General features: G+C 36.0%; 1 protein-coding gene across 17 annotated transcripts in view; it reads left to right on the forward strand.

Moving 5' to 3' along the window:
• Positions 1-26856, forward strand: part of Sgip1 (SH3GL interacting endocytic adaptor 1) — a 208587-nt gene that overhangs the window by 174720 nt on the left and 7011 nt on the right. For all 17 annotated transcript variants that reach the window (XM_058581566.1, XM_058581567.1, XM_058581568.1 and 14 more), the window contains 3 exons: positions 10232-10343; positions 19416-19571; positions 23340-23472. In XM_058581566.1, coding sequence (XP_058437549.1) covers positions 10232-10343; positions 19416-19571; positions 23340-23472 — 401 coding nt within the window. The remainder of the gene's footprint in view (positions 1-10231; positions 10344-19415; positions 19572-23339; positions 23473-26856) is intronic.

Genomic DNA, 26856 nt, shown 5'->3' on the forward strand with positions numbered 1-26856 from the left:
GACATTCTGTCCATCTACAACTACAAAAAAAATTTTTAATGGAGTTGCTGAGTGAAAGAATATGCGTATTTCAAATACTACTACATATTGCCAAACATGCCTCCAAAATGTCCATCACAGCATTATGATTAACAATGTTTTCATGCCCTTATCTACACAATTGTATCAGTATTTTTTTATCTTTACAATCTAATAGGGAAAATGCAATATGTAACTTTTTAGCTCAATTTCTTAATTACTGAAAACTTTTTTTAGTATCTGTATAATGCTGCATTCCATCACTACTCATGACTTATTTCACCTACTTTAGTTATTAGATATGTAAATTATTTGAAGTTTTACCCCATGCAATGAATATCTTTACACATTATTCTCTGGCCTTAAGATATTTTTCTTAGAACAGGTATTTAAAAATGTATTTATGGACTAACATTATGAACCTTTTAAAGATTCATGGTGCACATTGCCAAACAGCTTTCTAGAAAAATTTTGCAAAATTTTACTTCCACAAACATCACATGAAAGTGCCAATTTTATTATATTCTCAGAAGTATGTAATATTAGCTTTTTCAGATCTTTTATGATCTTCAAAAGCAAAAATTGCTTTCTTCCTATTGCATTTCTTTGATTAATAGTGATGCTGAAAATATTTTAATACTTTTTAAGGTATTTATGGTTCTTCAGTGAATATTTCTCTTTCTTTTAAAAGTCTTAATATTTCCCAATTTTATGTGAGAACGGGCTAGTGCCCAAGACAGAATCTTCTAGCAGCCACCAATTCTTTGAAAATACCCAGCAGATTTGCCACATGGGGACCATACTCCCCATGCCTGATGTTCTTGGATGTCATTTCTAGAACCTCTAATTCTCCTCATCCTCCCCTGGCTGTTGCTTCTTCCATCCAAGCAACTGGACATGTTTCATTGTCTACCTACCTGTGTTTGGCCTTGCTCCTGTTTGGTTTGAGCCTGACCCAGGCTTTCTCTAGCTTCTCATTCCTGAATCCCCTGACCATGTTCACATATTTCCAGGCTCAAGGATTAACTACATTGCTCATAGGAAAACCATCTCCTGGCTTGACCAGAACCTCCTTCCCTATACTCGGTTCCCTTGGAAAGTCCTTTCTAGAATTTTCCCCCCAAAATCTTGACTAAATCACAGATAATCATAGCACTGCAGATATGACTCATTCAGTATAAGTTTGAAGATAGAAAAATTACTATTCTTTAATAAATCCAGTACCTTACATTTTTCTCAAGTTGTTGAGTTATATAAAAACATTCACATCCTTGGCCCTTTTAAACCTATAGATCAGTGCTTCTCACACTTGTTTTTCATTATTCCCCCTTCACTTATTCAGAGATCCTTTTTAGATTTTTTTTTACTTCTATTCCCCAATAGAATGTTAATATCACACATGTAGTATACATCTGACTATGTACTTTATGTATATTTGTGTGCTTTATATATTTAAAAAGTAGGATTTTGTTTATAATTTTTCAAGAACTAATTTTTACCTCCTTTGAGGTGACACTAACCCATTAACAATGCATGCTGTATGGAGTAAATCTTACTAACCCATAGGGTAAGCATTCACATATGGGGTAGGGTTTAAGAATACAATTAAAGTTACATGGGCTTCAGTTCCAGCTCCTCTACTTGCTGTAGAATACATTACCGATGGCAAATCATTAATTTCACTAAGCTTTAATGTCCTCCATGATGAAATATACATAATAATGGTATGTGCCTCTAAGAGATGTTTTGAGATGGGAAGACATATGCATGTAAATAATTCCATGCAGTGGCCATCCCAGTAAGTGCTTTGCATAAGTTTGCTCTCCATATCATTATTCACATCCTTCATAGTACCAGGCTATAGCTAGCTCAATTTCAGATCAAACTCTCAGTGCTGTCAATGTGAAAATGCTTAGGATTTGGAACAAGAGTCCTCATGTTAGACAAAGAAAACAGTAAATTCTTACCTGAGGAACTTAGTTGAATATGTGGCTTGCTATGGCTCTGGTGATGAAAACAAAGCACAATTTTCCCGTTTCCTGAGTCGAACAAAATAGGCATTAATTTTGGGTGACAATTTAAGAATGTTAAGGAAAGACTCAGTTTGAAGAAAAACTATCAACTATGACAAAAAATATTAGTTGATTCCATGTTTCTGGACTACACAGAATTTCAAAAGCAAAAGTGTGTATGTGTGTGTGTGTGTGTGTGTAAACCAGGGCAGGGCAAGTAGGCAAGGCAAGGAGAAAGGCTGAAAACAATTGTAACGCTATTTACTTTTACCTTGGGGCTGCTTGTATGGGAAAGCATGGAGCCAGATAGACCTAGGTGTGAATTCTGATTCCGCTACCTTCTGATTGTAAGAACATGGGCAAAGACTAGTTTCTCTCTTTCTTGATCTGTAATATGTGGTAATGCCCAGCCGGGCACACAGCTGTACTCATAATTAAATGATGCACTATATGTAAGGCATAAAAGCCAGTGTCTAGTTCAAAGCAGGTATTCGATTATATTGGCTCCTTGCTTTTTGAAGTCCCCCCCCCTTTTTCCTTTATTGACACTAAGAAAGCCAACTGATGCTACTTCCCTCTCAACACAAGAAGCCAAGGTAGCACTTACAGAGGGAAGCTTCTTGACGTTTTTAAGCCTCAGGTTGGTCAGCTATAAAATAGTGATAATAATATGTTTTCCATAAAAGTGTCAGCTTCCATAAAGCAAACGTGGAACATTTAATGTCATCCCTGGAATTCAAAAAGTATATGCTCAGATTCACTCTCATCATAAAAGTATTATTTTTAGATTAAATAATAGTATTAGACTGTCAAAACTCCCCAAAATTTAGTCTGTAGATTTTATATGCAGCATGAACATACATGTACACTTACAATACACATATATTTTTTACAATGTGAACCAAATGTAAATCATAACATTCCAAAATGTAAAAGAAAAGATCAAATTTGACTCTTCTTTCCCCAAACTTATCCTAAATTAAAAAAAAACAAGCTGCTGTGACTTTTTTTAGAATTACTTTATTAATCATCAATTCAGCTCATAAGGTCACATAAGTGTGTTCTCACATTTTCAATTTAAAGTCTCATGATACTGTTCTTTCTACTGACCTAGGAAAAACTTCTAATCTCCTCACATCCCCTCCTGTGCACACAGCCTTGAGGGCAGCCTGAAATAATACATTGCATGTGATGACTGTTGGTAGATTTGTCCTCACTGCTAGTGGTAATGGCTACCAGTGCATTGAATACTCTGTACCAGGTACTGCAATTCACACATACTGGTGAATCCCTACCCAAACTGTTCAGTTTTGGTGACCTTGCTGTTAATGGATTCTGAAGGCAAGCAAAGGCCATGATGACATAAAAGTATTTACTTCTAACATTAATCTTCACTTCAATATCCTTTTTCCCAAATTAACACTAGCACATATCCCCATCCATTATATGAATGCAGAACCAGTAAGTTTTTCCATTAAATATCTGACCTTACAACAATGGCTGTACTATCCAAATGCAGTGCATCTTATTACAGAGTAAAATTGCTAATCTTAACTGGGATGCAGCATTCTATGAAGTCAATGAAAGTGATTATGTAAGTCTGCTTCAATCACAACCAAAGTCGTCGTCCATTGAGTTGACAGAAATAAAACTATTAATAATTAAGGACAGAGGGGGGGAAGTTTGCTGATATCATAGCCACCTTAAAAGAAAAATCAAGAAATTGAGAGGCCCTTAGCAATAATGGCTTCATTTATGGTCATGAATCAAAGCCAATTCTGAACCTCAGACGGTATGGAAAGCTATAATATAATTTTACTGAAAAAATTTGCCCTTCCTGAAAATATCAGCACAAATCATTTGTGTTCATTTTAAGAACTTATTAAGTAGCATTGTAGCTCAATATTGTTAACAAAAGATCTTTCCACAAGTTTGGTTTATGTCAATTTAGAGTCTCAAACAAACCTTTCTCTCATTATATACCATGAAATTTTAATACCCATTTTACCATGAAATATTAGTATCCATTTTAAATACATTAGTTTTAAGCAACTTTTTTGATATTGACTATTCTCAGATAACAAGGTCATCCTACATTATCATATTTAATCCTCACAATATCTGTGAAAAGTATCCATTTTACAATATGATGAAGCCAAAACTCAAAGAGAGATTAGGTAATTTTCCCAGGTTCAGATTATAGATTTGTTCATTTGTATAAAATAAGTATGCATTTAGTCAATTTTTGTCTCCTACAGGCACAAGTACTATATCAAGCACCTTAAACAGATACAACAGCCATTTATCTGACCTGTGACAAGTTAGGCATGTATGCACACAATTCATTTTTGTTTTAAAAACAAAATTTTAGTGATGAAAAAAAAAAAAAATCCCAGTCTATCTTCACTCTCAGTGAAGAATTGCATTTGTAGTTTCATCTACCTTTGTTTTCCGAAAGGAAACATCTATTCAATTTTAGATAAGCAACTCTAATTCCACAAGCTCAGTAAAACTCACCCTGACCCAATAACAGCAAAAAAATAAAACTAGAATGTTTTTTAAATATGTTCCACGTTAAGGACTTCACAAATGTTATTTGGTGTTCACCACAAGTCTTTAATATGGACATTTTTATTGATATTATCTTAAAGATGAGGAAACTGAGTCACGGGCTTTAATAGTTTATCCTTAGTCATATAGATTACAAGTGGAAAAGCCTGAAATTTATACCCAAGTCAATATGACTATAGAGCCCAAGTTTTCTTTACTTAAACCATATAATAGCATCTCCTCTACCATGCATTTATCAATGCAGTGAAATAATTTTATAGTTCTGTCAATTGAACTATCATCTTAAACTCCTAATTGCACTTACTGTTTTTATTTAGTGTTCCATTCATTTATGTCTTTATTTTCTGAAAGTTTACACATTTGTGTCCCCAACATTCTCTCATACATAGTGGAAGCTCAACACATATGATAGAACCACACAAATCACCAGTGAAGGGGGACTATTTTCAGGGAAGCTTATTTCTCTATTAGAAAATTGTTCTTACTATAAAAAATTTTAAATACCTATAAAAATCTTAAAATCATAGGATCCTAAAACAGAGAGTATTCAGTGATTGCCTTCATTTCTTGGTTGAGAGAAACTAAGGTTAATTGACTTCCACAAGGTCACAAAGCTATTAAAGATATATAGCCTTGACCTCTGGTCCCCTGAGTCATTGACTAGTGATATTATTTCAGGTATTATAAAACAATTTCCAGATCCTTCTTTTAGTCCTCTCAGCCATAAGGATTGAGTTTCTCACCATCCTGGACATTCTCCTGGTTTTATTCCAGTTTCCAATAATCCTATTAAACAAAGATTCTGAGGTTCTGTGGAGGAACAGAAGCATTCATTTATTACTAATAGCATTATGATTAAGTATAATTGTTATGTAAAATGTCCTGGCATTCTTTTTTTAATTTATATATGACAGCAGAATGCATTACAATTCTTATTACATATATAGAGCACAATTTTTCATATTACCCTGGCATTCTTAACAGTTAAAAATGATCTGCTTTTAGGTTTGGTGCCAAACCAAAAAGGAATAAAATTAAGGAAATAGTTAAAAAGGAGGAGAACATCAATTCAATTCATACAAAGATGAATTTCGATTAGTACTTAGAAATGGCCTAACAGTAGGATAAGGTTTGTAGAATAATAAATAGTTGTGGGAAATGATATGAAAAACAGATAGCAATGAGGAAAATTATGTAATAAAAGAAAAATCCAAAATGGCATACTATAACATGTATAGGCATGTCCAGAAAGTAGAGTTGTAAACTGTGAGTCTTTTAAGGTAAAAGGATGTATTTGGAAATACTTAGTGTTCTGTGTGTTTCTGCTTCCTTGGAAATTATGATGAGATCGACAGCAAGGACTATATGCCCAGAGGTAGGCATAGCTAGGTAAGGGCTGTTGGAGGAAGTGGGAGGACACAGATCATGAGAGAGAAAACTAAGTCAGACTCCAGATGGCCTTGTACATCACAAGTTGTAGTGAACTAGTGTTCTCATTGCAATCTCATATGCTTTTGAGCCATGCATAAAAACAACGAAGACAGTGAAACCATCACTCCCAGTGATCTTTCTGTTACTCCTCCTTTAATACAGCCCAAGTTAGCTGAAGTGTTTGGAATCCAACAATAGAAAGCTGATTAGCTGAAACCCCCAGAAGGGTTTTTTCCCTCACACATTCTTCTACCAAGTCAGTCTTCCTCAAGCTACAATTGTTTGACTAACTTTTAAACTTGATATGTAAGCATTTCACACTGATTTGTGCCAATATTTTTCTAGTTATTGCCAGCTAAGTATCCCAAAAATTTGAGAAATTTTTGAACATTTCAATAAACCTGTTATTATTTTAGATAACCTCTGTATACGATGTTAAATTATGATAATTATCATAAAATAGCTCATTGTTGTTCAGTGTTTTCTATGAACCAAGTGCTGGGCTAAATGCTCTAACTTATATTATCCTGAGAACAGGTCTACAAAATGGGTATTATTACATCATTCCTGCCAAAGATCATTTAGATAATGAGGGGCAGAGACAGAACTCAGTCCTAGGTGTGTCTAATGTCAAATGCCATGCTCTTAGCCTCTACAATGTGCTATTTCTGAGCATTTTTTCTAGTTTTATCCAAGGAACTAAAGAGCCCAAACTAAGGACAGACCTCTGAGATCATTTCCCAGAGAGTTTCTCCTCAAAACAAAACAAAACAAAAAAGACATGGAACCCCTGATTCATGCTCATTAGATATTGTGATTCATCTAACTATCAGACTACTTAGAAAGATTGTTATCCACCCAACTTTCACTATTCACAAGAATGTCATGAAAGATTACTAAATGCTTTGCAGAATTAAAAAATAAAATACCCATAACATTCTCTTTTCTATATGAACATCTGCATTTCTCACCAATTTTATCTTTTTTCTTTTTAAGAAGTCTCATCTCATTATTGTCTCCCTCATTAAATTGTCTTCCACAATATAGCCAATGTGATCTAAAGTAAAGCTCGCAGCCCCCCTCTCAAATATTCTAGGGGACTCTCATCTTGGATAGAAGGTGTTCTAAACTCGTTCCAGGACCCTCAAGGATCTTATGGAATTTATAATCCTTCTTCAAATTATATAAATTAGATAGATAGATAGATACTTTGCTCAGAAAAACACCCAGGATTTGTATAAGATTGTCAAAAAGAAAGTATGATTTAAAAAAAAAGAAACTATGATTTTAATGCCTATAAATCATTTACAAAATAAAGACAAATTTTCCCAAACATTTATACAAAACTCTTGATGACCTGAGACTCTTCTGTTTCCATGTCTCACCCTCCAGTACCAGTTGCACTCCCCTCCGCACACTGACAACACACTTTTTGTGCTTTCTCAAAAGGCCATGTGTCTGCTCAGGCCCACATTCATGTGCATGCTGGTCTCCTTTCTCCTCCCCTTCATGAGACCTTATTCATCCTCAAACCTCAGCTCTAGTATCATCTTCTCAGTGAAGCCTTCCTTGACCTTTTCAAGCAGTAGTTGGGCTTTGCTCACACCATTCTTTAAAAGCGTTTATAGAATTACTCTAGCATTTGCAGGTTTTTCTGCCCCCTCACCAATTCCAACTTCCAATCAAAAGGTGACTGAGTATTCCAGCCCTCTCACCACTCTGGCCCTACTTTAACCATTACTTAGGGAAACATTTCTCCTCCAAAACCTATTAGTCACTCAATAAATATTTGAATGAATGAATGAGCAAATAAACTGAGTAACAACATTGCAAAGTAATGACCTCTTTTTATTGTGCCTTCGTTATTTACAGATTTGTATAGACTTTGCCTTACTGAGATCCAACAATGGATAATTCAACATATATTTACAAAAGGTCAATGTAATTCTGGTTCTGTGATAGGGAGTATGGCAGTGCCATAAAAGAAGCTCATGCCTTAGTTCCTTCATTTTAGGAGTTTACAATCCCACAGGCAACAAAGACTTAGATATACACACTCTAACAGTGCTATAGGTATTTGCCTGACCTTAAATAGTACCACAATCGACTATAGGAGGTAAAATAATATAATCCTTAGATTACGTATGAATCTTTAATTCATACAAAATCTCAGTTAACAATTTTAAATTGTTTGTATACCAGCTATGTAAGACTAGCAAGTTATATAAAATCTCTGAGCCTTGGTTCTGGGGTTAGTCAGTTTTCCATTACTGTGACAAAATACCTGAAATAATCAGCTTAAAAGGAGAAGGGGTTTATTTTGGCTCATGATTTCAAAGTTTTCAATTTATGGTTGCCTGTCCCTGTTGCTTTGGGCCTGTGACAGCACAGTACATCATGGTGGGAGCACGTGGCAGAAAAGGTCAGTTCTTATGACAGCAAAAAGCAAAAAAAGAGAGAGAGAGAGAGAGGCTGGGGTCCCAATGTCTCTGTCAGGACCATACCCTCAATGATCTACTTCTTAAAGGTTCCACCACCTTCTAATGGTGCTATAGGCTAATGACCAAGCCTTTAACATACTGGCACTTGGGGGACACTCTAGATCCAAACTATAGCAGTTTTGTCAACTGCAAAATGAAGATAATACTCTCTTCCAACATAGACACACAGCAAGTGTACAACAAATAATGGTGGTGGAAGTAACCCTGATAGTGAAGGTTGATGGTGAAGATACTGCTGCTGCTAATACGTATTTAACTATATGGGCTGGGGATGTGGCTCAAGCGGTAGTGCACTCGCCTGGCATGTGTGCGGCCCGGGTTCGATCCTCAGCACCACATACAAACAAAGATGTTGTGTCCGCCGAAAACTAAAAAATAAATATTAAAAATTCTCTCTCTCTCTCTCTCTTTCTCTCTTCTCTCTTTAAAAAAATGTCTGACATATTTAACTATAAGTGCTTCAGGACAAGGATCATGTTTAATATATCATTGCATCCCCAGTACCTAAAATGGCATCTGAGACACAGTAGATATTAAAAAATGTTTGTTAAGTTAATTGTCAGTTACCAAGTCCAAACTATTGGGAGCCAAGAGAAGACAGAAAAGAAAGTAATTAGCATGAACTAGAATGATCAAGAAGGGTTTTATTGAGGAAGGAAGTATACAGAGGGTAGAATTTTTGCATAGCTGGAGAAGACAGAAGTTACTGAAAGCAGAAAAAAACAACTCAACACTAGCATATGCCAGAAGTGGGGAGAAGTGAGCATGAGACATAAATACTATTTACTCTACTGTCAGTACCATGCCTCGAGGTTAGTAGCGAAGATGGCAATTCTAACCCTTGGTGCATTTGGAAGCTACAGGTTACAGCAAAATGATACAGTTGAATCTTTCATATAGACAAACTGTATGGTATAGTGGTGAAAATATGAGCTTTCTAGAAAGACAAATTTAGGTTTACCCTTCTGACCTTCAGCTTTCTCTTCTACAAAATGGAACCAGCATGCCCATTGGGCAAAGGTGGAGGTGGAATGAGATAATCCACGTAAGGCACCTAATGAATGTGATGTCTGGTACACAGCAGGTGTTCAATAAAGCAGGAGAGCTGCTGATATTTTTAACAGTGTGAATTGGTGCATTTATGTGCTTGTAATTAGGCACTATGTACATTTTGGTTGTATATGTTTTTAGAGGTGTAAACTTGAGCTTACTTGAACTAAGAATAATTGAATTTTTCGAAATGAAAATAATCCAGAAAGGGACAGTGTGTGTAATATGATACCACTTGACAGTTGGGCCCTTCCAAAGTTTTAAGTGTGAGAAATTGACTAGGTTGAATGCTCAAATAGGAAATAGAAAAGTAATGATCTTATTTATTAACTACCTGCTGCACAAACTGTCATGCAAAATACTGCCTCATGCTTTATGCAAGACATTTGAAAACTCTTGTGACTTTGTTCTGCTTAGATTTTCTTTTCTGTAGTGATACATAATTGAATGAATTTCAAGTGTGTTTGTCTGTAAACCAGCCAAATATTTACTTTCAAATACTTGAGCTCTATGTTGAATATGCATACAGAGTTATAGTTCTTAGCACATTTTTTAGTAATAGATTTTATACCTTAATCCTTTTATGGGCTTTTAGTTCCATGTATACTAGATGTCTCTTAATAAATGAAAGCATTTCATTTCATGCAGGTTCTTCCAGGGGACCCAGCCCCCTAACCATGGGAGCCCAGGACACCCTCCCTGTTGCAGCAGCATTTACAGAAACTGTCAATGCCTACTTCAAAGGAGCAGATCCAAGCAAGTAAGCCTTGGACGTGGTCCACTGTATTCTCCAAACTCTATCCTATCTAGCAGGGGACAGCCCAAATGTAACTATATTACTCTTTATCCTAAAACCATAAAGAATTCAGTTAACAATAATAGTTGACACACCTAGAATAGAGGATAAAATTTAATTAGTAATATTATCTGCTTTTTAACAAGCATCAAATGATCCAACAATCTGATATCTTACTGTTTAGAAATCTCTGATTCAGTTTTAATTGCAAGTAACAGAAACCCACTCTAATTCTGTCAAACTTGAGAAAGTTTATGGTCCCCTAAAAGCTACGTCCAGATCATTTCTTTTATGTCTTAGTCTTCCCCAGAAGGGAACAGCCCACATATAGGTGGAAATAGTGGATCATTGGAATGATAACATGGAAGAAAAAGACCTTCCCAAAATGCCCAGTAAAACAAGGGAATAAGTTATTTGATATCCTCACTAAGAAGGAAATACTGTCCAAAAAGAAGAGGAAAAATTAAAATCATAGCAAAATTAAAATTCTAGGGGGAAAATGCAGTACCCTCTATTCAAATGACCCTGATTTCATTTATAGCAGTATGTACTGACAGTGAACTTGACCTGAACATATTTGTGGCATCATTAAATACTTTACATCTTGACAAGGAGTTCCATGGATAGGATTCAGAAAGTCTGTGCATTCCCTGAAATTATATTGCATATCTTTTGTGTGCATTTTACCAGAGAGAGCAACTACAGAATTCATCAGTTTACCAAAGGGGTTCATGATAATAAATAAATAAATAAAAGAGTGGCTATTAGTCCACACTGAAAACTAAACACCTAAGTCAAACCAGTTTTTAAATGTCATAAGCATAATACCAGATCTTAATCTGATTATAAACAAAGGGGAAACATAGGGAAGGGAAAAAATTGCTCTCTTAATTTTTTTTTTTTTTACTTACAAGGACTAAGGCTCGGAAAACCTTCTATCTATGATAGGAAGAATGAATTTAAAATTAAACGTGCATGCAGACAATTTTATTAAAAATTTTTAAAACAGCGATGATTAAGTATTATTAGAACTTGAATCCCCATATATATTTTAAGTGGCAATTTGTATGACTAAGTGTGAATCCTCTTTACACTTTAGAAACACTAGTTTTTTTTAAAGTCTAACCCTAACAAAATTATACTGGAAAACCAATATAATTAGTAACTCCACCTTTAGGTGTAATGCCAGCCCCTGGGATCTACCAATCTCCCTAAATGTCACATCTCTTTCAACAATACGTAGATTTTATTCTAAGCCCATGTGTTAGTCAGCTTTTCGTTGCTGTGATCAAAATACCTGACACAAACAACCTGGAGGAGTAAAGGTTTATTTTGGCTCAGGTTTCAAAGGTTTCAGCTCCATTGCTGAACAGGCAGAACATCGCCGTGGAAGGGCGGGCAAAGGAAAGCTGCTCAGTTCAAGGCAGCCAGGAAACAGAGAGGGGAACGGGTCAAGGACAAGATGTAGTCCCCAAGGGCGCAACCCCTAGTAATATACCTACTTCAACCATGCCCCACCTGCCTACAACTTCCACCTCCTCCCAGTAGTCCATTAGTATTATTAATCCATCAAATGGATTAATCCACTTGATGGTTATATTAACCCTCTTGAGTCAATGAAATTAAAGCCCTCATGAACTAGTCATTTTCCTAAAACCTCTAGACATTGCTGCATGGTAAACCAAGCCTTCATTATACCATCCTTTGGGGAACTTTCCAGATCCAAACCATAATAGTCCATAATATTGTAGAGAAATAAACTCTGTGGGCTCTGGTTTCTCTCATGTCCTTTCTCAATCATCTTCTAATCACTTGAGCCATGTGCCATAACCACACTGTCTATAGAAATTAAAAGCTACCTCATCTGAGCTTGTGAGCGCCAGGCTTCGGCTGTGTACATACTTTCCACATACATGCTGGTTATGCAGGATCTTTTTTGTACAAAGAATCTGCATAACTTTCTGTCTTATCAGTTCTAAGAACTATTTATTGCCAACTGACATATACCTTAGGAAACTCAAGCTGGCCTTCATTGAAGGAAACAGACAGATACATGCTTTTTAAAAAGAAGAACTAAGAGTGCAAAGAGAATGGTTATGCTGGTGTGAAAACCACTGGGAATCATACCAGAGTGAATTCTTTTCTGACTGCTGCTGACTCGGCTTTCACTCACTCCCTCACTTATTCACTCAGAGAGCCCTAATGGGTCTTCCACTTATACTTCTGTCCTCTAGAGTCTACTCTCCTCATGTCATGTCATTCCTCTGCTCAAAACCCTCCTATCTTGCTCAAAGCAAAAACACATAATGCTCTGTCCTTCAAGACCTGCACACCCTCACCTCCCTACTCACTCTGGGGAAGGCATGCTGGTCTCCTGGCTGTTTATCCTTCATTTCCAAATCCTAGCCACACTTGCGAGACATGCACTTTACCACTGAGTTACAGCCCCAGACCATCCTCCTGTGGTTCTTACAAAGATTTATCAGAGAACTTCCTGTTTACGTATATAAAGTAACCACATTCCTCCCTCCCCACTTAACACTTCCTTCTTCCCTTCCTCCCCTCTTCCTCTTTCCCCATAACCCTCCTCATTAACATCTTACATGTTTTTCCCTGTTGTCCATTATGGTTCTCTTAACCCCACTCTTTTGTCCACCATATATCCTTAGCACCTAAAACAGGATCTGGCATGGAATACTCAAGGGGTGTTTGCCGGACAAGTGTAGTGGAAGGACTCACCTAACATCTACAGAATGGCCACCGTGTACCTGCCATTGAACTAGATAGAACGAGTATTGGTGATGAAGAATAGCTGCTATGGAAAATAAGACTTGTGCATAAATGTATTACACAGTCCATAAAAGAATAGGTGCAGATATGGGGCAATGGGTGATAAGAAGCCCTTAATAGAGGCTGGGGTTGTAGCTCAGAAGTAGAGTGCTCACCTACCATGCATGAGGCACCAGGTTCAATCCTTAGCACCACATAAAAATAAAATAAAGATATTGTGTCCACCTATAAATAAAAAATAAATATTAAAAAAGAAGCCCTTAATAATATTTTTTGTTTTATTTCTAAGAAGTGGTATAACCCCTGTGGGCCTATCACAATACAAGCCAGGTTTTTTTATACTGATTCGGTCTCCCCAGCACACATGACAGTTGTGTCGAGAGGTCTGCACCTGTGAGCCTACTGACCATGATCGTAGCATTCCCATGAGCCTAATAATTTAGTGCCCTTCCTATGTCCTTTCTAATTAGCTCAGCCTTTGGATATATATAGCTTAGCTTTTGGAGATATATATATAGATATATATATAGATATATAGATATATATATATATACACACACACACACACACACATACACATATATACACATATATATATGTATATATATACACATATGTATATATGGCTTATGGATATATATGCAATCTGTCTTCAAATATAGTGTCATAAATAGTTGCAGTATATCTTACATTTATTCTTATAACATTTAATTTAAATGGAAGATCCACTGTATTTCATTAAAATTTTGAGATCTGAAATTCATGAACAAATTATGAGGTGATATTTTTTCTCTATTCCATGTCCAGGCAATAAATCATTTTATTTTTCTTCCTTCATTATTCACTTTCAGGAAACTTCTCAGATTCTAAAACCAGGTAGAAATAAAGCCAACTGCTATCTTGCATTAAAGCCACTTATTTTCAGACAATGGATCCAGAAACCTATTAGCTTAATTATTACATACAATGTCATGCAATAATAACACATTCAAATATAGTTATATTCATTCCCTAAACATGGATAGCACCTGGAACAGGTACTCTGACTTTTGCATATTTTTGAGTAGGTCATAGGCAGAGAATCTTTGACCTTTGCTACATTACCAGTTCACATTTGAATAGCCAAGGCACTAAAAGATAAGGTAAAAGGATTAATTTTCTAATCCCTTAGAAAAACTTGAGTTTCTCAAAATATGCTACCATCTCTTATCCTCATATGTTAATTATTCATTCTGTATTGTCTTCCTGTTTCAACAGGAAGCTTGTACAGTACCATGCAAATTCTATTTGTTGCTATTGATTCTAGTGCAGTACACAGAATTTGGTATGTTTTATAGGTACCATTTCTACAGTTGTTAGAAGTATAAATTTATTCTAATAACATTTCATTGAATTCCTGCCCTGTTATGTTCTGCATTTTGTGCACCTTTGTCTTCCCAGAACTGAAAACACAGTACTTACCTTCACAATAGTAGATTAGAAGTATAAGAAACTACATTGGTTTCCTAAAAATAATCTGTACTTGTGTCTAAGGGGACCAGAGAAAGGAAAATTAAGGAAGGTTGAAGCCCTTTTGAAAGGGCTTCCCCGGAACTGAGTCTTGTAATATGAAAAGGATTTTGCTTAATACACAAGTCAATGAAAGAGGCATATAAATAAAAGATGTCAAGCTGCATATTCATTGAAGATCTCTTATGAAGAGAGTTGTGGGCTTAGTTATCAATGTAGTATGTGGAAGTTTCACTTAGAAGGAGGAGTGTGTTTCTGGGGACAGCATATAATTCAGATTCAACATTCACCTACCCAAACTGGCCAGCGTTACATCTGACAGCCAGCAAACATAGTGCTACCTGTGTCAATAGGGAGAGCCCAATTTATAAGTCCACTTGACTTTAAAAATTTTTGCCATTCTTGATGAACATTTCATCTGTGAGGATTCACACCACTTGAAATTTTATTCATAAAGAGTTTGTTCATATTTCCATTTCACATCATTTTTAATTTCTGTAATTCGAACTCACATTAAATGTAGCCACCTTACCATACTGATAGGAACAATCATTAAGGTAAAAAATTATTTTCCTTTAGAGAATATTCAAAATAATAAATTTTATACAAAGATTTCAGATTCAGTTAGACACTGGATGGATTAATAAATCAGCAAAGATCTGCCTCTGACAATGGAGATGCAGAAATATAACTGAGGAGCCTCCATACTTTTTATTCTGGACTATGCAAACTACTCTGTTACCCAACACTGAAAGCCATTGAGAGGCAGGAACTGTTTTACTGTTCTTTCTTTCTTTCTTTTTTAATTGCCTCCTGCTCAAAATAATAATAATAATAACAGCTTGCATGGCAAGGGAGTGAGTAAATGTTTTTTGATTAATAAATGTCACATCCTCTCCTCTCCAAAAGGTTAATGCTTACAAAAGACAAACTCATTCCTTACCAAGACACTTCTTAGATTTCCTTTTCAACAACCTAGAAAAGAAACTGAGAAGGCTCCCTATCAATTAAAAAACACATGGGCCACTACTGCTAACCGCAATATACTGAGTGATGGTAGGTGCTGACATATAAATTAACAAGTGCTCTGAAAAACTGTGGTTGTCTTCCAGAATGTAATATTCTACATGTCCATGTATTGACAAATATCAAGAGTAGAATTAGCTTGAGGAGAAGCTAATTTAGGCACCACTTAAACACCAGTAATCAAACAAGGTTAATGACTCTAAAAAGTAGAGGAGAAAGACAGCAATTTATGCCCAATCTGGGAGATCAGTAATATTCTCCAGGGGAGACAAAAATGCAAACTTCCAGAAAGCAAAATTCTTATTCAGAGTGGTGCAAATTCATGGATAACATCTGAGTAAGGGAGAAATACATGGCAATTTGAGGAAACTCACCTTTCCTCACCCTACTTCTAACCCAGACCCAGCATTACACATACAAAGCTGTGGCAGTTCTTCCCACACACTATTTTGAAAATGTACCATCTCACCTGAGCTAGGTGTATCCCATCAATTACAGAGTTGCATAGTACATCAAGTGACTATGGGTGAAAATTGAGTCTTCTGTTCTCAAATGTGAGCAAAGTTTTCATTTACTAACCTAGAAATTTCATTCTTGAGTTTGGAGCTGAAGTGATACATGAGTCAATTATCCAGATGTATGGGGGAATCTTAAAGAAGGTCTCTTGTTTTAAATACAGGCATCCCTCAATGTGTAGAGGGAGAATAGGTTTCAGGAACCCCCCACAGATACCAAAATCTGCAGATGCTCAATTCCCTTATGGTATCATGTTAGCCTATAACCTATGCAATCATTTTATATACTTTAAATCATCTCTAGATTATTTATAATGTCTAACATCATATACATAATATATAAATAGCAGTAGCCTGTACTGTTTGGGAATAATGACAAGAAAAAGAAGTCTGTAGTTGTTCAGTACAGACACAATTTTCCATGGAATCTGCAGAAGCTGAGGGCTAACTGTATTTCCTGTTTTCCAAAGAAAAATAAACTTTTTGAGATGTTTGCTTCTGACCAAGGTAGAGTATCAGACCAATTTACTCTCTCACCTGGAATAGCTCAAGTATGGGCAAAATGCATGAAACAAAGATTTGCAAACACTGGACCTCAGGTGAAGGACTGTCCCCATTGAAAGGTAAGGTGAGCTGTGCCAGCTCACTTCTTCAAGTTATTGGGCATGGCATAGGCAGAGCCCTGCAGACTAACTGTTCACGGGGAGGTATGTTGCTGAAACACTCCACTGCCAAATTGGCTTAAGAAGATGCCAAAGGAAACTAATGGCAAGTTGTGCAGCTGGCCACCATGTACTGCAGAAGCCAGGAGGGAAGAAGGTTGAAATTTAGCACACACAAGGCAAGAACCCGGAGCTAGAAACCCTTCCTGCTTTGTAGAATCTAGTCATTGGGGCAGCCCAGTCACTTGAACTATATGAACCCATAGGAAAGCTGCTTATGCTACTGGTCACTGGCAGAACTACTTTTACAACCCACTCTAGGTGACGCCACATTCATTATAGGAGTTTGGCCCTAAAAAAGCCCTGTACATTATAGGAACCTGCCTAACAAGCCCACTGGAATTGAACATGCTTTCTGTCCAGCGCCCTCTACTGACAAGACTTAACATGGAGTTTGTTGGCAAAAAGAAGGAGAAAGGGCCCATTATTCATGGATTTTTAGAGTGGGCAGTTAATGATGAATTGGAACTGCGAGGTAATAAATTTATTTTATGTTGAAATTAATACAGTGATTCTAAATTTCATATGGAAATGCAAGGACATACAATACCCAAAACAACTTTGAAAAAGTACGAAGTTGGATGACTACCATGACTTGATTTCAGAACTGTTGTAAAGCTACAGTAATCAAGACAGGGTGGTATTGGTTTTAAAATAGGCAAAATAGATCCATGAAACAGAACAATGGATCCAGACTCCGTCCCAAACATGGACAATCGAACTTCAAAAAAATCACCAAAGTAATTCAATGGAGAAAGGATAGTCATTTCTGAACAAATGTGCTGATACAATTAGATAGCTGCTGCATACAGATAAACTCAGATCTGTGTTTCACACTGTATACAGAAGTCAACCAAAAATGGATCACAAAGTACATGCAAAACTAAAAAGAAAGAAAACTTCTATAGGTAAAAAAAAAATTTGACTACTTAGGACACTAAAAGTATAACTGGATTAGAGGTAATCTATAAGAAATAAATTGATGAACTGAAAACTTGCCCTTTAAAGTGTTCTTAGGAGAAAGGAAAAACTAAGCCACAGACTAGAGAAGAAACTAGTAAAATGCTGTCATACAGCTGTATTTTCCACTTTAGAAAACAGTTGGGTAGTTTCTTCAAAAGTTAAAGATACACTTACCATATGTTCCAGTGATTCCACTCATGTTCTTACCAAGAGAAAGGAAAGCATGTATCCATGCAAAGGCCTAACATATGTATTTATCATACCTTAATAACAGACCAAACTGGAAAGAACCTGAATGTTTTTTCAACAGGCGAATGGATTCTTTTTCACATTGTAGTAGTATATCCAAGTACCTCAGAGCAACAAAAAGAAATGAATTATTGATGCTCACAACTACATGGATGAATATCAAAATAATAATTCTCATAGAAAGAACTTTGACACCTCTAAAGTACATTCTTTGTAATTCTGTTATGTAAAATACTAGAAATTGCAAACTAATGTAGTAACAGAAAGCATATTAACAATTGCCTAGGGATCAGGAGTGGAAAGTTGGGGTAGAGAGATTACAAAAATGGAGTTAAAAGGCAGGAGGGGCTCAGGGTTGTGGCTCAGTGGTAGCACGCTTACCTAGCATGTGTGAGGCACTGAGTTCGATTCTCACAAATAAATAAAAAATAAAGGTTCATCAACAACTAAAAAATGTTGAACAAAAAAAAGGCAGGAGGAAAGTTTTAGGGTGATAGAAATGGTTACCTTGGTTGTATGGTGACTTCACATCATACAATGTTATAGAATTTTATGCTATAAGTAAGTACCGTTTCTTGTATGTTAATTGTGCCTCCATAAAGCCCATTTAACAAAAAAAGGTGTATTTTTCATTCCAAAATATCATTTTATTGGGGGTTTTGGTTGTAGCTCAGCAGTAGAGTGCTCACCTAGCATGTGCGAGGCCCTAGGTTTGATCCTCAGCATCACATATAAATAAAATAAACATATAAAAAATCATTTTATTGCATTAATTTCTAGGTCTGATTTTATAATTGTGACCAAATAGACAAGTTAATAGAATAAAGAACTAATTAAATAGTAAGCAAGAACTTTACCTCATGAGTATGTAAAAGACTATGCTCAAGGTACTAACCCCATTACTCAAAGTCTCAGTAAAATGTGACAATATGATGCAATTTAATATCTTGAAACATGCTGCCAAAAATTCAGAAATCAAAGTGAGAATCACAAGAGTAGATGATTTTATTTGTGAGGACAACCTATAGACTTTGTACTTTGATTCTTATAGTTCACTCTTTAAAAGTAAGTTTTAAGCAACAAGTTCTCATGTAAATTAGAAATGACTTAGTAGCTGAGAGAGGAATTAAGAGCACACCTATCATCTCTTTTGCTATTTATGTACTTACCCAAATCTTTTCTTCTTCTTAGCTGTTTTGATTGACAGTTTATTGACCTGGATTTCCTCTCTTTCTTTTCTCTCATGTGTTTTGATACACCAGATGTATCGTTAAGATTACTGGAGAAATGGTATTGTCCTTTCCTGCCGGCATCACCAGACACTTTGCCAACAACCCCTCCCCAGCTGCTCTGACTTTTCGGGTGATAAATTTCAGCAGGTTAGAACATGTCCTGCCAAATCCCCAACTTCTCTGCTGGTAAATATTATTTTGCGTAAATTTTTAGATATATGTGGTTTAGCACTTTGTACTTAGATGACAAATAAATCTTAGCAGTAGCACTGTTGCTAACTACCACTGCTCTGATATGCTTGTAGATTCAGACACAGAACTTTGACCAGCTGTCAAAGTTTTCCAAGGATAATTCCGTGTGTATGTGTAGCTGCATATGCATATGGGTATTTTCATGAACAGCTATCTAAAGTGGTAAAAGAGTCATTGAAAATAATTAAATGTGTTAGTGACAATATATTCATTGGATAATAAACCCAATAATAGGGAACTCTTTTGTTGTATCAGCATCTTTTAAAATTAAATAATATTTGAACCATGAGCTACTCTTCACATGAACTTGAAAATTTTCTTGTTAAACATAATTTCATTATAATGGTAAGTGTTTTGATGGAAATTTACAGGTATGATATCAAAGAAGTTCAAGCAAATGTGTTTGTATAAATACTTTCCACATTTTCTAACTATTAAATCTGAAATGATGTCTATTATGCACCTGCACAGCTACACAGACATACATATATTCATGATATTAAAATGATAAACTGTACCAAGTTACTTATTTGCAGTGGATGAGATAAAAGGAGTCATTCTTGGTAGCTTCCTCTTCACTAGATCCTGATATTCTATTTAAAAATATCTCTCTAAAGTGGCCACATTTTTAATTTGCTGTAACCTCCTTGGTGCAAATGGCCACTATCATTTCCCTGGACCACTGCAAACTGTCTCCCTTCCTGAATCCAATCTTGCTTGGCTACAATGTATTTAAACAGCCAAATGATGTTTTCTAACACGACCCAGCCCATCTTTGCCCATAACCCTCTGGTAGCTTCACATTGCATCTGTCTAGAATCAAAACTTGTTACTATTTCCTTTGAGCTCAAAGTGTACCCTTGCCCGGCCTCTCTCCCCTGGGAATCTCTCTGGCTACAACCAGGTCTGCCCATCAGTGACAGGCTAAGTCCCACATCAGCCTGAATCTTTCATTTCGTGGCTGGGCTGAAGTGGGTGACTCTTTAGCCAGTGATTGCCGATTTGGTTTTGTTATGTACTGCTGCTTCACCATCACCACCACCCCTAATTTTTAAAAGACAATGGTGACCAAGCTGTTTTCACTGCAGTATAAGCCTTTTGGCATCTATCATCTTAGATCCAGCCAATTCTCTCATTTATCTTTACTGAAAGATGTCATTGAGGTTAGCAACCTGGAAGCATTTAAGTTTGCAATCCCTTTTATCTTAGGAAAGGGGTTTGCCTTCAAAGAATGTTCAGGAAAAATTATCAACCCAAATATGAGACTGAAGAATTCTCATGATTTCTTTAGCATTGAGGAGTTCTGTGTCTCTTTGGGCATTTAATAGGCAAAGCTTTCTGGAATAAATATTAAAGCAGGTTCTTTGAGGAAATAATCATATATATATGTATTAGCTTATTTTTAAACTGAGCAGATGTATTTGTTTTTTAAAATAGCATGATTTTAAGTCCTTTGGGTATAGACCAAGGAGACAATGTTTATAGCAGCACAACTCACAATAGCTAAACTGTGGAACCAATCTAGATGCCCTTCAATAGATAAATGGATAAAAAAAATGTGGCATATACACACAAATGGAATATTACTCTGTAATAAAAGAGAATAAAATCATGGCATTTGCAGGTAAATGGATGGAGTTGGATAAGATAGTGCTAAGTGAAATTAGCCAATCTCAAAAAACAAATGCTGAATGTTTTCTCTGATATAAGGAGGATGATTCATAGTGGAGTAGGGATGGGGAGCATGGGAGGAAAAGACAAACTCTAGATAGGGCAGAGAGGTGGGAGGGGAAGAGAGGGTTAGAAATGGGATTAGAAATGACGGTGGAATGTGATGGACATTATTATCCAAAGTACATGTATAAAGACACAAATTGGTGTGAATATACTTTGTGTACAATCAGAGATATGAAAAATTGTGCTCTATTTGTGTAATAAGAATTGTAATGCATTCCACTGTCATATATAAATTTTAAAAATTAATTTTAAAAAGAAATAAATAAAATTAATAAAAATAGCATGATTAAGATCCTCCCAATTATTCAGCTCTACTTAATATAAATGAATGGCAACCTGCTAGATATTAATTCTGAACCTCTGTTATGATCTAGTGGGAAAGTTTGACAAATGCAACTGATCAGGGTTGGAATCCTGGTCCTATTACATATTCACTGTGACCTTAAGCAAATTACTTAATTTCACTGACCTCCCCATTGCTCTTATCTCCTGCCTCCTTGTGTAGTGACAACTCTGGGAGCTTGGGATAACTTAGATGTTTTAAAATAAAAGTAAAATGAAAAGCCCTGATCAATATCCTTGGTTCGGCTTGAACAGGGAAAAAGTCTCAAGGGCCAGGACTCTTTCCCAGGCCCCATAAGATTCAAAGAGCTTTGCTTTGTTGGCAAGCACCTCATACCAGAGCCTACCAGAACCACACAGGTCACACTCACTGATACCTGACCTCTTCCCTCCTAGATGCCACCCTCTCCTAACAGACCAATGGTAGTTTTAAGGCCCTGAGTTTTGTAACTCTGCTTTCTTGATTTGTTTGCCTTCTAGAGACTAAATGGTAGCATCTCACTTTTGATCTCCCTTTATCTCTTTTTCACTTTATCAATCTTCTCTTTTCTGAACCGTTAATTTTCTTGTATTATAAATTTACTCATCTTTTAAGTTGAAGATAATGCTTCCTTTGCAGGGTAGATTTTAATGTAATAGTTTATAATGCATCTAGCAGAATGCCTGGAACATAATGGGTGCTCAAGAATTATAACTACAAAATTATAGATTTATATTCTGGAAGTAAGATGTCTGTAAACAAGCTGTGTGTCCAGTTACAAACTCACATGGGGTCTCGGTTTCCTTGATATGTTGGAAATGAACAAATGCTTTGTGCACTCTTGCTTGATTCGTATTATTATTGAGACAAGCATCTACAAGATGGATTGAAAGGGTGGTCTGTGGACATGCCTCTGAGTAAAACTAGTGACTCACAGGGATTCCACCGTCCTGGGTTCATCAAGACTGCTCTGTGCTCTTCCATTGTAACTACCATGGTTACCATCACTTACACTCTAGGATCATCTTGGATGTGAAGTGATGTCTTTTATGGTTTAGATACTCTTGAATGAAGTCTTAAATGTTGAAAAGGTAGCATGGGAATTTTAGTGTCACCCTTTTCTCCTTGGCCAGTAATAAAGACCGTGTTTGCCTTTGGCCAATTCTTTAACTGGATAATTTCTAAAACCTATGGCTCAAGTGAATTCAAAACAAATAAACATGTTCAGCTTTTCAATTGCATTAACTGACAAATTTAGACAAAACTGAGATGAGCTATTAAATTCAGATTATAATTCATTTTTTAAAGCAACCATGAATATCAGTGAGCCTTTTGGCATCTATCATCTTAGATCCAGCCAATTTATAGCAATCATGATTAACCATGATTGGTGACTAGTTAATGTTACTGGGTACTCACTGAGAATTAGAACACAGTATTTCCTCGATATCAATATTAATCTGTTAACATGATACTGTTCAGAACCACATTTGTACTTAAACTACACAACTGTGAATTATATAATCTCTACCAGTTGTCCAGGGTGGATACAGAAATCAGATGGCAATTTTCTATGATGCTGCTTGTGTAGATGCTATTTGTTATAAGCTGCTATTTAATCATTTTTCTTCCCAATTAAATAGTGATAATACACAAAATGATGCCAATACCAAGGAATTCTGGGTAAACATGCCAAATCTGATGACTCACCTAAAGAAAGTGTCTGAACAAAAACCCCAGGCTACATATTACAATGTGGACATGCTCAAATATCAGGTAAGCCTATTTATATGGCCAGGGTGTCTTTCACATTACAGTTTACATTCTAAAGTACCTAATATTAAATAAAAATAAATAAAATAGTATTTCTTTTAATATTATATGAAGGCTGTCAATATAAGGAAATGGACACCTTAAAGAGCTACTTTGTGACCAATGACAATAACATTCATGTGTATCTTTATTTAAACTTATAAATGAAATATTCTCTTAAAAAGTTAAAGAAATGTGACAAAATGAAGATAACAAAATTATATTAAAAGTGTAAGTATCATTAAACTAGATCACTGCAATTTTAAGACCACTAGTGTTCTAAAGCCTCTTTTTTAAATGATTACATGTAAATAAACTAGATTTTTTCATAGTGCAATATTCCTATGAAACCATTCTAATAAAGCTTAAGAAATAACTCAATGTCAAAAATATGTTTGATAAAATATAATATTGTATCTGAGAGCTTTCTTTTTGTGCCTAGGATTACCCTTACCTGAAATTATTACTGATCTAGTAAATAAGTCTATTAGAAACAACATTACCTGTCTGAGTGTCCACCTGATTCTCAGTTACTTGACCTCCTTGATTTTTTGTTTCCCAGTACTGGAGATCCAACCCAGGACCTTGAGCATGCTAAGCAAGTGCCGTTCCACTGAGTTACATCCTCGGCCTCTCCTATATTGTTTTTAATGCATTATAATTTTGATGAGTAAATATATTCAGAGTATTTTTCTTTGTATGAGGAAAGTTGCATTTTAATAAAAATCAGTACATTCTCAAAAATGACTGCACAGTGTAGTTACCAGAGAATCCGTAGACCAATGCTGGCTCTGAACTGATGCCAAAAAGAAATATATGTGCAGACATTTAGACATAATATGTACATTCACCCTGACACCACCAGGTATTTGTATTTACTTGTGTCAACCTAGGTACCTGTATTTTTAATAAGTTACCCAAGTGGTTCTAGTGCACTCTGTAGTTTGGAAAAAAACTTACTTGAAATGTTGTTTGAAAGTGGAATATCCATATGGTGGTGCATATTACATAAATGCAAACAAACGTGAAGTTTTTGCCTGAGGATAGTATTGTCACAGGAGCAGAGTTGTCTCTGAAGAAGGGTCTGAGGAGTTCCCAGTGTGATGGGTAATTCAACTCAGCAAGGTCCTTGACTTTCATGCTGGAAAAGAATGTTAGCACCATCAGTCAGCGACATAGATAGGTTTATTTCAGAAAGTAGATATGCATTCAAGGGAGAAAGCAGGCCATTCAGAAACACACTGGGGTGGGGGTGGGGGCGGGCTGGCTCTCTTTCTAAAGGAAATTTGGTGAGAAGTCAGTATGGAAAGGTATATCGGGATCATATTAGTCCTGAAATCTCTAGGAGGTTTCTGGTGGTCTGGTCAATCTCTGAATCCTTAGGCAGACAGGGTCTTCATTGTCTGATCAATAGATAGCACTGGAAAGTTCCCTAAGTTTAGGTTCCTCAAGATACTATATCTATCATTACTTAATCTATTTGGGGGGGGGGGGTTAATTAACAGTGCTAAGATAGAATTACAGATCTCCCAGGAATTTGGCAGTAACAAGCCTTGGTAAAAGACTGAGTGTGAGAGTCCTGGAAAAGTATGCAAAACTCTAAATTAAAATTTTATTTCCTGCCCTTCCTTTATGTCTCCTTTTTACCCATTTATTTTTCTGCCGTACTTCAGTATCATTTAAGCTTTAAATATCACAGGTTATATAGTACCAACAAACATATGCTATGGCATAAGTTCATTACTTTTATAAGTAAAATATAATAGAAAATGTATTTTACTTAACTTTTTTCCAAAATATTTAAACATGTCTAGTGGCTGCCGTGAGCTTGTAAGAGAAATGAGAAGGAATAAGAAATGGAACGTCCAAATTTCATTTTCACCTTAACAGTTAAATTTCAGGGTACAATGTGTGTTCTCCTGTCCAACTGTGAAAAGAAAACTGTAGTTATTTCCCTTCGTGAATCTAATTACAAACACTCTATCTACATTTTCATTTCAGATTAAAAGATTTTTAAACTTCTAAATCCTGTGCAATATTTGTATTCTCTCTGTTTGTTATTGACTCTAGAGAGTAGATAATTCACTTATTGCCATATGAGCTTTGTGTAAAATGTAAAGTGTAGGCAAGAGATTAAATTCTGAAATTAAGTAAGTTTCTTAATGGCCCCTGACCTTGGGTACTTAATTTCCCAGAACCCTTTCTGCAGCTGAAAATAAGGGTAAAAATATACCCATCTAGATATTTTATAGGTTATTATAAGGAGCTCGTAGCCTACTATATTTCAAAGTACTCTGAACTTTTTGCTGTGATTCAGTTGTATTGTTGTTTTTCAACAATGCAAGGAGATGGGGTTGGGGACACTGCTAGCATTTTGTGGGACTGCCCTCAAATCACAGCATGTTTAGTCTGTAGCCACCAATAGCATATCCCAGAAATTGGGACAATCAAAAATGCATCTTCACCTATGCAAAAAGCCCCTCCCTGGGTAGAGGAACACTTATGGAGTTGAGAACTACTACTGAGGGTGGTAGAGAAGGAGAGAGTGCAGAAAAAGCATGGGGAGGAAGGTGCTGCCTGGCTTTTGATCTACTTTAGATAACAGATTTCCCAAAAAAAGTTTATTTGTAGAAAGGATTGTACAGCTAACAGTATTTTAAGTTTAAAAACTATTATAGTGGCTGTCTGGTTAAAATTTCCATCAAAAGTCATATCTGTCATCTTATAAAGGAGGATCAGAGGAGGAGAGGAGGAGAGGGGGAGGGTACGGGAGAATAATGGTAAAGTGGATGTGATCAAAGTATGTCATGTGCACATACGAATATGTCACAGTAGAACCTGTTATTCCATAATTAAAATGCACTAATATGTTTTTTAAAAAAAGAACCCATTTCTGGACTGTCTACAACAACCACCCCTGCTTGTGAGCCAACCCACCCTGAGGACCCTTTCCCAGGGCATTCATATGTGCTGCCATTTCCAGTGAGTTGTGTATGTTCTTCAAAAGCAGCAAAACCCATATTCCCTGAATAAAAATCCAAGCTCAAAGACATCCCCCATGCAGTCCCTGCAGTGTATACAAACCTAGCAGAGGAGAATCTCCAAGAGATCTATTCACAATCATAATCAAATACTGATAACACTGAATTTTTCACTGTGGACCCAGAATTCGAAATTATATTAGTCTTTAGAGAAGACAAAATGCTGTTGATTCTTCAAATCTGACTTTGTTTTGGTCTAACTAACTCATGGTTGGTTCAAATCAGAAAGTAGTTCTTCGAGTTAGAGGACCAGAGGTCAAGTCTTTCCTCTGGAAAATCACAAAGGTGTAATAATAACCCTTTTTGT

This window comes from Marmota monax, unplaced genomic scaffold, assembly GCF_021218885.2.
Source record: "Marmota monax isolate L192 unplaced genomic scaffold, Marmota_monax_Labrador192_F-V1.1 WCK01_AAM20220418_F8-fsc00023, whole genome shotgun sequence".
Taxonomy (NCBI): Eukaryota; Metazoa; Chordata; class Mammalia; order Rodentia; family Sciuridae; genus Marmota; species Marmota monax.